At 42.8% G+C, this 12,988-nt stretch overlaps 1 protein-coding gene across 1 annotated transcript in view; it reads right to left on the bottom strand.

Annotated features, from left to right (window-relative positions):
• Positions 1-12,988, bottom strand: part of LOC137437607 (neuronal PAS domain-containing protein 3) — a gene marked incomplete at its 5' end in the record, with an annotated part of 383,205 nt that overhangs the window by 93,739 nt on the left and 276,478 nt on the right. Inside the window, one exon of the mRNA XM_068132076.2 lies at positions 389-653. Within this exon, the coding sequence (XP_067988177.2) occupies positions 389-653 (265 nt within the window). The remainder of the gene's footprint in view (positions 1-388; positions 654-12,988) is intronic.

Raw genomic sequence — 12,988 nt, 5'->3', positions numbered from 1 at the left:
GGGGTCCCAGGAATACCCACCCAAAATATCGTTGCGATCGGTTCAGCCGTTCTTGTGGTACCTTCGAACGGACAGACGGACATTTGGTGAATTATAGTGAGATTACTGGTGACATTAGTCAGACCCCTTGATGAGCCAATATCATCAGCAATTGGTAATACAAGACAAAAATGAGCAATACTAAAATGGAGCTTGTAGTTTCATGGAGTGAATTATCCACGTAGTTATTAATGAGAGTAAATGTTCGAGTGGGGCTACCAAAGTTATCCCCTTTCAGCCTCAAAACCTATGTAGAAATATGTCATAAATTTGAATTCTACTCGATCTGAAAGCCAGAATATGAAAAACAATGAATACAAAAAAACACCAAAAGTTGAGTCTCACTTGCCTGGCTCAGGCGTGCAGGCTGGTGATGGAGGACATGATGTCAGATCGCCATCTTCCTCTGTTGGGCTGTCTATTTGAGAGATCGGTATGCTAGATCGCACCTGACCCGATCGAGATGCGGGTCCGGAGGGTGATGTAGCAGCAGCGGAGGCACGAGGGTCGGCCAGGCCTCGGCCCGGGGGAAGCCTGAGGCCTAGCTGATCAGCTAACTCGGCATGGTCAGTCGGGTGTACGTAGTCAAACGAGCTGCTGCCCGTTAACTCCACCTGAAGGAAGGGAGAGTAAGCCATACAAAGCAAAAGAAGAACTCTGTAAAACCTGGGAAGATTAACAAGACTTTTCAACCTATTATTGAATGTAATTTGTTTCCGTTCCATTATTCCTCAGCAAGACCTGAAAAAAAGCATTAAACATTTATAAAACCATTGCAAAAACAGACACACAAATATTTCATTCAGCAGGCTGCTTCCTCACCACCATGTTTGCATGTAAAAACAACCACAATATTTAAGTAGAACAATAAACACCACGGCCCTATTAATGTCTTTATTCATTCGGATTCATTCAGTCTCATAGTTGCGTAGGAGGTGAAGTGGCATCGCAGGGATGCTTGTTCCATAGACCTCCTGCATCCCAAGCAATACCTATGTTTTTGGCAAACTTGTATTATTGTATCTGGCCTTGTTGAACTCCATTTGTATCAAGCATTTTGTCTCTATAAACTTCCCCGTTAGGAGTGTGCTCCTCGATTTCTGAATCTTTAATCCCGTAAGCCACACTGATTCATCACCCGCGCACGCAAAGTGAAATAATGGGTTAAGCAGTTGGTTAAGTTTTTCTGTCTGTCTGTCTGTCCACAAATGTCAGTTTATGATCGAGGAACAACTTAATATCAATTGAATGTTTCATTTTGAACACAAATTGGAACATGAATCGGAAAATGAACCTGTAGTTTCATAGTACTTTGGCTCTGAATTTGTCCCCATCGCACATGCGCAGAGAGGAGAAAGAAATTTTTTTTATCTGTCTGAATGCCGAGCAGTCAATCAAAATTGAAAATCATTCCTAACAAGAAATATACTGTTTTAGTGACGGTATAAAGGACACAAACAACAGGCACGAATAACTAATGTACCGTGTTAAATACGGTGGTGTAGAAGACACTGCATCAACGGCGGTGAACTTCAGAATTTTATTTCTACAATCTTTAAAATATGTATTTTATTACCCTCGCCAAAGGAGAGGGTATTGCATTTGGGTCCGTTTGTTTGTCTGTCAGTCTGTCTGTTTGTCTGCACAAAACATGAGTATGTTTTTCTCTGCAACAGTTGGTCCGACTGACGATAAATTTTCACGACAGAAGCGCCTCCACCTGTAGAATTATGATGTCATAGATCACGTGGTACGGGCACCATCTTGGAAAAAAACAAAAGACTTTGCACCTCTATATCTCCAAAACCACTCCATTGAAAAAAATTAAACACGGCTCATTGTCAAGTTATCCCCATAGGGAACATCATATATTCATGATGATTTCATCGGTGCCTTCATTATGACATCATAATTGGACAAGTGGAATATGCTTGATCTGATCAGTTTGAAATTTATTGAGCATGATCTACACAAAAATTGTACAGGGGAATTAAATCGACGAGGTTCGACAGCAATATTGGATTGAACATAAATGTATGTCGTCAATAAACCACACAAACACAGCAGCTAACTCGCACAGCACTCAGTTGAGCGCATACCTCTGCCAGGTTGAACAGTTTATGGTTTCTATCCCACTGATAGGCCGAATCTGGATTCGGACGTGAACCAAAATCGAATCGGCTTGTTATTGTCTCCTAACAAACTCAACCACCAGGTTTTGTCATAACTCGTCCATAACCTTTAAAAAAATATATTATGTTATATATATCGCTTTTCACCCGATCTCTAAATGGTGAAGAATCACTTACAAAACTGAATAATTCTCATAACCATATTCAGATCTTCACCAAAATCAAATCGATTCGGTCTTGTCACACACCCAACCTGTCCACCAAGTTTTGTCCGAATCCGCCCATAACTTTTTGAGATATCCTGCTACGTATCGGTTTTAGCCCTATCACTCAATGGTGAAGAATGAATTGGCTTAGCGGTTAGGGTGCCGGCTTGGGATCCTAGGATCATGGGTTCGAATCCCGGTAGATCGCTGAATTAACGCCAGGGGGGTTGACTCAGCCTGTCATCCTACCGAGGTCAGCAAATTGAGTACCAGCTTGCTGGGATGAATGATCCCGGTGTGTACCCCGGTTTAGAATAGGTACACCGTATCCCTGCGCATCGAAAGAGGCGACTAAGGGTTGGCGTCAGGAAGGGCATCCGGCCATAAAAACATTGCCTCAAACATGGAACCATGATTGTCATGGGGCCCGCAAGGCTAACCCCCGCTCTAGCGGGGAAAATGGCCTTAAAAAAGATCATTCATTCATATTCATTCAATGGTGAAGAATCACTTAAAAAAATTAAATAATTCTCAAATCCGAATCCATATTCAGATCTTCACCAAAATCAAATCGATTCGGTCTTGTCACACACCCAACCTGTCCACCAAGTTTTGTCCGAATCCGCCCATAACTTTTTGAGATATCCTGCTACGTATCGGTTTTAGCCCTATCACTCAATGGTGAAGAATGAATTGGCTTAGCGGTTAGGGTGCCGGCTTGGGATCCTAGGATCCTGGGTTCGAATCCCGGTAGATCGCTGAATTAACGCCAGGGGGGTTGACTCAGCCTGTCATCCTACCGAGGTCGGCAAATTGAGCACCAGCTTGCTGGGATGAATGATCCGGGTGTGTACCCCGGTTTAGAATAGGTACACCGTATCCCTGCGCATCGAAAGAGGCGACTAAGGGTTGGCGTCAGGAAGGGCATCCGGCCATAAAAACATTGCCTCAAACATGGAACCATGATTGTCATGGGGCCCGCAAGGCTAACCCCCGCTCTAGCGGGGAAAATGGCCTTAAAAAAGATCATTCATTCATATTCATTCAATGGTGAAGAATCACTTAAAAAAATTAAATAATTCTCAAATCCGAATCCATATTCAGATCTTCACCATAATCGAATCGATTCGGTATTGTCACACGCCCAATCTATCCCCGAAGTTTCGTCTGAATCCGTCCATAACTTTTTGAGATATCCTGCTACGTATCGGTTTTAGCCCTATCACTCAATGGTGAAGAATCACTTAAAGAATTAAATAATTCTCAAATCCGAATCCATATTCAGATCTTCACCATAATCGAATAGATTCGGTCTTGTCACACGCCCAATCTATCCACGAAGTTTCGTCTGAATCCGTCCATAACTTTTTGAGATATCCTGCTATATATCGTTTTTGGCCCTATCTCTCAATGGTGAAGAATCACTTTAAAATTCCAGTAGTCGGATCCGGATCCTCATCAAAATCGAATCATTTCGTCCTTGTCACATACCCAACCTCTCCGCAAAATTTCGTCCAAATCCGTTCGCAACTTTTTAGATATTTTTCACAGACAGACAGACAGACAGACAAACAAACAGACAGGGTTGAAAACATAACCTCCATCCACCTTCGGTGGCGGATGTAATAAACTCTCTCAAAATACACCACACAGACACGTCCTGGCGAAAGTCTGCAATCTCTGATTGCTCTTTCTTGTTTCAATTGAATTATATACACAATATTTTAACCCTGTAGAACACGTCACATTTTTGACATTTTCAAAACCTTTTCATTCACCAGTACTTGGACAAAATATTCCGGCATTTTACATCATTTCGACCAATCAAATTTGCTGCTTGCAGACCCCACCCATGTTCTTTTTTTTTTTTTCCAAGGCTGTGCAGGATAAGGTGTTTTCTAACTCTATAGTTCACATAGTCATTGTATCCGATACACGTCTTCCACAGATTGAGAAATACAATGAAACGTGAGAAGTACAAAGGTTTGATTGAAGAAACAAACAAGTACGCGTAAAGACACAACGAAAGAATATCTTGTTGAGCAACAAATATCTATATATGATAAACCGAATAATTTCAACTCGTTGATCTCAAGTACAAGATCTTCAACTGGAGGTCCACTCCCAAGGATGGGAGTAGTATTCGGCAACAAGATTCTTCTTGGAATATGACACTAATATATTTGAGCGGATTTATCCTTAAATAAAATCAGACTTTTTAGAAACGGACTTCTGGAAGAATCCTCAAACAATACAGGTGTCTTGTCATTCAGACAATCACCATGTGGGTGACGAACAAACCTCACGACTAAATCGGGAGAGAGAGCTGAGAAGAGAGGGCAAACAGTGGAGAAATGGTGTGTTTGGGATTTATGCATAGTTAACGAAGTGAGGGTTTAATGCGGTCAAGCCAACCCTCTCGGTGCAAACCCCCGAATGTCAAGCCCTCCCTGCCCCTCCAGCCAAACTGAAGCACAAATTTATGGGGGTAATTAAATTTCAGCTCTAAAAAGCAGGCCTCCCTCGGCCTCTGGGATTCTCGCTGTTGGGAAAGGGAGCACCGTTGTGCCACCATTTACATCAGCTCTGTCAGAGTGTATTGCAAACAGGTCTCCAGCGTGTCAAGAAGCCAGGGAATTCGGTGGAAATTTTCATATTTTATGTAAAAAGAACCAGATGGATAAAACTTCAACTCCACTCAAGCTTTCCTCGGATTCTCGATAATTAAACGAGGTGAAGAATGGCATGGAAGGAAAATCCTCAGGCCTTTTCTACGAGCGTGTTATTTGGCCTGAGTATGTGAATGCTAATATGTAAGTAATTAATTACGTACTGAATACAAATTGCATATCAGATATACCTGCTCATTGTTATGAATGCCACATGATTGTTTTATTCGATGAATCATCTGTTTTCCAAATGTCTATTTTTCGTGAATGTGTAATCCCCCTTTATCTCTATGTTATAAAAATCTGAAACCAGAGAGCATTCTCCTCCGAGAACCACCGGAGCCTCGGTTTGATTTCGAGTGGAGCCAGATGAGACGAAAAATGACATAAGGTGGGATACCAATATGAGGACTGGTGTGAGAAAGGGAGGAGGGCAATGATACACAGTGTTACACACTTTCCGACAATGTTGAAGTTTAAACTCAATATTACCCTTTTGGCAAATCTCAATATTATTATTATGTTTAAACATAATAATATTACAGTTTAAACAGTTTAAACTATAACTAAATATTACAGTTTAAACTCAATATTATTATTATGTTGCGTGCAGGAGACGAGATGGAAGGGAAGTGGTGTGAGAATGGTGAAGGGTAGGCAGGGACAGAAATACAAGTTTGTGTGGCAAGGGTGCCTGGAGGGCATGAATGGTGTTGGTGTCCTGTTTTCTGAGGAGTTTGAAGACAGTGTGGTGAGTGTGACTAGAGTGAGTGATCGGTTGATGATGGTGAAAATGATGATTGGAAAGCTCTTGGTGAACGTCATCTCGGGATATGCTCCGCAGGTTGGTCGGAGCGATGAAGAGAAGGACAAGTTCTGGTGTGCAACAGAGAAGCTGATGGAAAACGTGAAAGATGAAGAAGTTGTTGTGGTATGAGGAGACCTAAATGGACATGCGGGAAGGAGTATGGACGGTTTTGAGGGAATTCATGGGAGTTACGGATATGGTGTGAGGAATGGAGAAGGTGAAAGGATTTTGGAGTTTGCTGATGGAGCTGAATTGTTGATTTGTAATACTAAGTTCCAGAAAGAGGATAATAAGCTTGTTACATACACGTCAGGTGGGTCGACGACAAACGTTGACTTCCTGATGGTGCGTAGGCGAGATAGGGGGCACCCCCGGGACACAAAGGTGATCCCGGGGGAGGAGGCTGTTTCACAGTACCACTTGGTTGTCTGCGACATAAGGGTGAAAGGTGCGAGGAGAGCTCGGCGGGTGAAGTATCTATCGAGAATAAAGGTGTGGAGGTTGAAAGAGGTGACAGTGAGGGAGGCATTAAAATAGAGGCTGAGAATGGTAGAGGATGATGTGGTTGAGCTTGAAAGTGGTTGGAGGTCAATTAAAGATAGTCTGTTGGGAGCCGTTGGTGAGGTAAGTGGATGGACAAAAGGACCAGCGAGGCACTCAAAAACATGGTGGTGGGATGATGAAGTTGGAAAGAGGATTGACGAGAAGAGGAAGAAGTTCAAGGAGTGGCAGAAGGCAAAGGGTACGGGGGCAGAAAAGGCAGAGCATGAAAGTTATAAGGCAGCCAAGAAGACTGCAAAGAAAGAGGTAGCAAAGGCACAGGAGGCATGCAGGAAAATGTTCGGAGAACGCTTGGATTCGGAAGAGGGTCAGAGAGCGGTATTCAGGATTGCAAAGCAGATAGCGAAAGAGAGGTGTGATGTGATGGGGGTGAGTTGCTTGAAGGATGAAGTGAGACAAATCGTTGTGGACCCAGATGGAATTAAACGACGATGGAAGAGATATACGGAAATGCTGTTGAATGCAGAGAATGAATGGGATGGCAACATAGAGAGTATCCCAGTTTTCGGACCGGCAGAGAAGATAACTGAGAAGGAATTTGAGGAAGCGATAAAAGCAATGAAGAGTAGAAAAGCGGGAGGGCCGACGGGAGTTGTGGGAGATATGTTGAAGGCAGCGGGAAGTTGGGGTGTGAAAAGAATGACAGAGATCTGTAATCTGGTGGTGAAAGAAGGCCGCATTACAGTGGTTTGGGAACTGAGTACCCTCATCCCTCCATACAAGGGGAAAGGTGACCCTCTGGACTGTGGCTCGTATCAAGCAATAAACTTATTGGAGCATGGAATGAAGGTATTGCAAAGGGTGTTGGAGAGGAGGATAAGGAAGTAAGTGAAGATCGACAAAATGCAGTTTGGATTTATGCCAGGAAGAGAAACGACAGATGCGCTTTTTTTTTGTAAGGCAGTTGCAGGAGAAGTACATGGAGAAGAGGAGGAGGTTGTTTCTTGGGTTTGTTGATCTGGAGAAACCATTCAATAGGGTTCCACGTGAAGTAGTGACATGGGCATTGAGGAAGTTAGGAGTGGAGGAATGGTTGATAAGAGTAGTGATGGCAATGTATAAAAGAGCGCGCACAGCTGTAAGGACAAAGGACGGGAACAGTGGTGAGTTTGAAGTGAAGATGGGAGTGCATCAGGGGTCGGTTCTAAGTCCACTACTATTTTTAGCTGTGATGGAGGTGCTGGCTCAGAATGTAAAGGAGGGTTTACCGCAGGAGTTGTTGTACGCAGATGATCTGGTGTTGATTGCGGAAAGTATGGATGGACTAAAGGAGAAGATGAACAAGTGGAAGGAATGTATGGAGACAAAAGGCCTGAAGGTGAATATCGGAAAAACGAAGGTGATGGCAAGTGGTAAAGTATGTGGTGAGGTGGAAAAACTGGGAAGTGGCCGTGTGCTGTGTGCAGGAAGGGTGTCAGAGTGAACTCCATTCAATGTACAATGTGCGCTGAGTGGGTTCATCAAAAATGTAGTGGTCTGAGAGGGTCATTAACCAGTGTGGCAGCTACATTTAAGTGTAAGGTGTGCACAGAGGGAGCTGCAGGTGGAGAAAATGTTGAGTTGGATCTTGGAGACGGCGTGAAGCTGGAAGGTGTGAAAACATTTTGCTGCCTCGGAGACATGCTGAATGGAGAAGGTGAATCAGACTCGGCAACGGTTGCTCCAGTGAGATGTGCATGGAAGAAGTTTCGGGGACTGAGTGGCGTGCTGACGAGGAGGGGAGTGTCGTTGAAGCTGAAGGGAAAGGTGTATGCTGCATGTGTGAGAAGTGTTATGATATATGGGAACGAGACGTGGGTAATGAACATAGAGCAGCAACAAAGGCTGGAAAGGGTGGAAATGTGAATGGTTCGGTGGATGTGTAGAGTATCGTTGAGAGAGAGGAAGACAAATGATGAATTGTGAAAGATGATGGTAATAGAGCCTGTGATGGATGCTGTGAAGAGAAGCAGGTTGAGATGGTTTGGTCATGTGTTGAGGAAGAATGAAAGTGACTGGTTGAGAAGAGTGATGGAAATGAATGTAGAAGGAAGTAGAGGATGGGCAAGACCGAGAAAGACTTGGCTAAAGGTGGTGGAAGGAGAAATGCGGGCAAGGGGGTTAACAAGGGGAGATGTAGAAAATAGGGAAAATGGAGAAGATTGTCATGGGGCCCGCAAGGGGAACCCCTGCTCTGGCAGAGAAAATGGCCTTAAAATGCCTGTTGTTATTGTTGTTGGCCATACTTTGACCAAATTCCAAATGACTGGTTTGGGTTGAGTGGAAGGAAAAAGATCTAACCTGACTTTAACCTTTCCTGCTCAATAACCACTGCAGCTTCCCCAAGAGTCTTCATGAATGTCGAGATCAGATGAGAGAGAGGATGAAACCTTGAAATTAAGGTAGTTGAAGATTGATGAGGAATTTTATTCCAGAAAAACAAAAGGTGAAGGGAAGTTGATAAAACGTGACCCATTTTTCAAGGTACTCCGATGACAAACGTGCACATTTGTTGCATCAGTTTAGTAGTGCTTTTGTGCAATCTTGGAAGGTTATGCATCCATTTCAGGGCACTGCTGTCTCCATAATTCATGGACTTAATGTCACGCAGATGTTGTTTGAATGGGCGAAATAGATGAAGAGCACAAGGTATCAAGTCTGGAGTGTGTGGGAGATGACTTAGAACTTTGCAACTAGTGCCTGCTGGAGGAATAGTGGTCACATTTGCTGTATGAGGGAGAGTGTTATTGTGCATTAAGGTCACGCCCTGTAACAGCATACCAGCCTGTCGTCTGTGCATTACTCATCTCACTTCATTGCGTGACAACTCACTGTGGTACTGCGCATTGATTACTTTTCGCTGCTCAACAAGGTCTATGTGAATTAAACTGTTTAGGCCCCCAAAACAGCTTTGCTTTAAGCTTTCTGGCTGATGGATGGCCCTTGAAGTGGAGCCCAATAATGTCTCTACTCCATGATGGCTTTCTCTGATGTGAAACGATGGACTTAGGTCTTATTACATGGCACACCCTTTTATGTACACAAAGTCGAAACTCGTGGAAGAGCTAGAACACAGAATGGACCAGAACATGATGACAGGCCATAAAGAAAAAAATTGTAGAAGAGGAAAGAGGTAAGATGGTAGTAAGGAAAGGCTCTTTCAACTCAGATAGTAGTTGATGCATGGAATGGTCTCCCTAGAAATGTAGGAGCAGCAGAAACAGTAGTTAAGTTGAAATTGGAATGAGATAGGTATGCACATAGAAGCATTGGAGATCGACGGGTAAAGGGATATTGACATGATATTTTAGTAACTTGAACATGGATGGGTGATTGTGTACATCTGTGCTAAGTGTGATGTCTGTGAGAGGGTCTTGTCAAGCGATGGTGTGTGATCTGTGTTGTATATTCTTCATCCTAAAACCACCTTCGCCAAACCACCTTCCCCACCCCAACAACAACGCAAACTACAACAAATGAAAAACACAAAAAATTACCATTTCTCTTGCCATTCCTCCCTCCAACCTCCCTTCCACCCCAATGAAATTACGTCATTACCTTTGACGTGCTTTTTAAATCTGGTGTTGGTGTAGGGCAGACATGATGGCCCAAATGGCCTCCTCCTGCTTCAAATTTCATTGTGATTATTTGTAATAGCGTAAAGGGGGAGTGGATGATACACCAATAGGATGGTGGAGGGATATTTCAAGGTAGAATGGGCTTGGAAAAGAATGGCATCAACGGGAGTGGGAGGAGGACACATAGGTGAACTAGCTGGATACAAGCTCAAACGCAGCAAGAAGAGGAAGTGGAAAGTGGGGATGAAACAGAAAAGGAGCAAAAACACGAAAATGAATATGAGGGAGATGGGGGTATGGAAGAAACAATAACCTGTGAAAAGGAAGGGGTGGGTTTGGTGAATGTTAATGAGGGAAGAAAAGATCATAAGTATGGATGGAAGATGACATGAGGTTGTGCTGATCAACCATCTTGAAGTCATGGAGGGAGGTGTTGGATTGAACAGACTGAGGAAGTTGGTTCCATAGACAGAAAAAAACTAATGAATTAAAGTTAGAATGAGCCTGGATTTTGGGAGTTTCACCAAATATGGGTTTACTATCAGACTTTATTATGTGCTCTGCAGAAACCTGGATGGAAGTGAGGAGTGGAAAGGGAAGTAGGGGACAGAGCAAGGAAAGTGCAGATGGTGCAAGACCAGAAAGGGGGCAGAAGATGGAGGCCACCAACCTGGGTGGACTTCTTCAGTAAATGTTCTCCCTCCCTCTAGTCGCATTCTTGGAGCTCTCTTACAACGACCCCACGAGTGGCCTTTTAATTAAATGTGGGGTCTTTTGGTACACACTTTCCACTAACCTTATTGAATGTCAAGTGAGAATGGATGACTGTTTCCACACTCACAACAATGACATCCAATTTCACCGAGATCCAATGATTCTCCAGAGTAATCTGGCAATTCTCCAGACATATCACGTTTATTGTTTGCTTGAGTGACAGTAGTTGGTTGCATGTGATAATACTCCAAATACTCAAGAGGTTAGGAAATGTAAGGTATTGGCAGCAACAGAATATAACAAGGGCCTTTATAATGCAATGGACAGTTTTGGAGTTGAGTTGTACAGGAGAAAATGTAAGAATGGTTATAAATTACAGGGCTGAAGCAGTCAGTGCTGTACTAGACAGCAGTGGGAGAAGTTAATATGATTTTAGGTTGCGTTCACAGGGTCACAACCTAGATATTGAAGTTATTGTAAACATTATACAGGAATCTATTGAGGCCTCATCCCAATCTTGGTGTTCAGTTTTAGTCACCGTTTTGTGGATGGACATACCTGCCATTGAAGGGATTTAGCTTCGAGCTTTCACATGTATTTAATGGATAAATATAATAAGTGATGAAGATTGATTGAGGCAGATCATAGTTTTAATTTTGGAAAGAGGTGATTATGAGATCTCATATATATATATATATAATTATATATATAACAGGCAGAAGTACCCGGCGTTGCCGGGCGGGGAAGGGGGAGATAGGGGGGTGGGGGAAATGGAGGGGGGGAAGGGGAGTAAGGGGGGGAAGGTGGGGGGGGGGGGAAGGTGGGGAAGGGGGGGGGAGGGGGGAAGGCAGGGGAGGAAGGGAGTTCATCACCTTTTCGTTAAATATAATCTGGTGAATGTGGCGTTCATCCTGTTTCTGCGTGAAGTGTGATGCCAAACAGGAAGAAGAAGAAGCCGTACTACCAACTTCGTACACTCCCGGAATTGTTTGATTTATTTGTGTTCAAATGTCTGGTGATTGTTTTGTATTTATTCATGCAAATGTGTACTTGTATATAACTGTCATTCATTTTTAAAAGGTTAGGCACTTTCGAGCGATTTTTTTTTTTTAAATCCAAAAAAACCGATCTTTTTTTTTTTCAAACATTTTTTTTTGCCTAAAACACTCTCAGGCACTCACTGATGAACCTCTGAAAGTTTGACGAAGATCCGCTCAGCCATCTCTGAGAAAAATGGCGACACAGACAGACAAAGACAGACAGACAGACATCTCTCTTATATACAGTCACGTGAAAAAGTAAGTACACCCCATGTAAAGTTTTGACTTTTTCAACATATTTCAACATACAACTATTTGATCTTCATTTCCACAATATTGATAGATAAAGGTGATATAATATAACAAATATCATGAAACATTTACATTTTGTAGTCCATTGTATAATTTAAATAAACATAAATGCAAATTTCGCATGTGGAAAAAGTAAGTACACCCCATGAAATGTTTTTTAAAAATCTTTTTAACATATGTGGACATATCAATATTTGATCTTCATTTAAACAGTATCAATCGATAAAGGTGATCTAATTGAACAAAAAACAATGAATAATTGACTTTGCAATAATTTATTCAACAAAAAATTAACAGAGATGCCATTTCCTTCTGTGGAAAAGAGTGTAGGTGGTATTGCCCCCTTTGGCAGAAACAACCTCAAGTAGGCGTTTCTTATAACTGTCTACCAGTCTCTGACATCGACTGGGAGAAATTTTTGCCCACTCCTCCATGCAGAATTCTTTCAGCTATGCGATGTTTGAGGGGTTTCTTGCATGCACAGCTCGTTTCAAATCCCCCCACAACATCTCGATGGGATTTAGATCCGGGCTTTGACTTTGCCATTCCAGAACCCTCCATTTCTTTCTTTTCAGCCATTCCTTGGTGGATTTACTGGTATGTTCCGGGTCATTATCATGTTGCAAGGTCCACCTTCGGTTGAGCTTCAACTTTCAGACAGATGGCCTCACATTATCCTCAAGCACCCTCTGGTACAATGAAGAATTCATAGTGGATTATATGATGATGAGCTACCCAGGCACTGATGCAGCAAAGCTGCCCCAAACCATAATATTTCCACCACCATGCTTTACAGTTGGTATCAGGTTCTTGTGGTCAAATGCTGTCTTTGGTTTTCGACAAACATGTCTTCTGTTACTGTGGCCAAATAGCTCTACCTTTGACTCATCTGTCCAGAGCACATTGTCCAGAAGTGCTGGTCTTTGCCTCGGTGTTCATTGGCAAACTTT

This window comes from Myxine glutinosa, chromosome 12 (assembly GCF_964187855.1).
Source record: "Myxine glutinosa chromosome 12, kmMyxGlut1.1, whole genome shotgun sequence".
NCBI lineage: Eukaryota > Metazoa > Chordata > Myxini > Myxiniformes > Myxinidae > Myxine > Myxine glutinosa.
The sequence above is the reverse complement of the archived record's forward strand: the minus strand, read 5'-3'. Positions and strand labels throughout refer to the sequence as shown.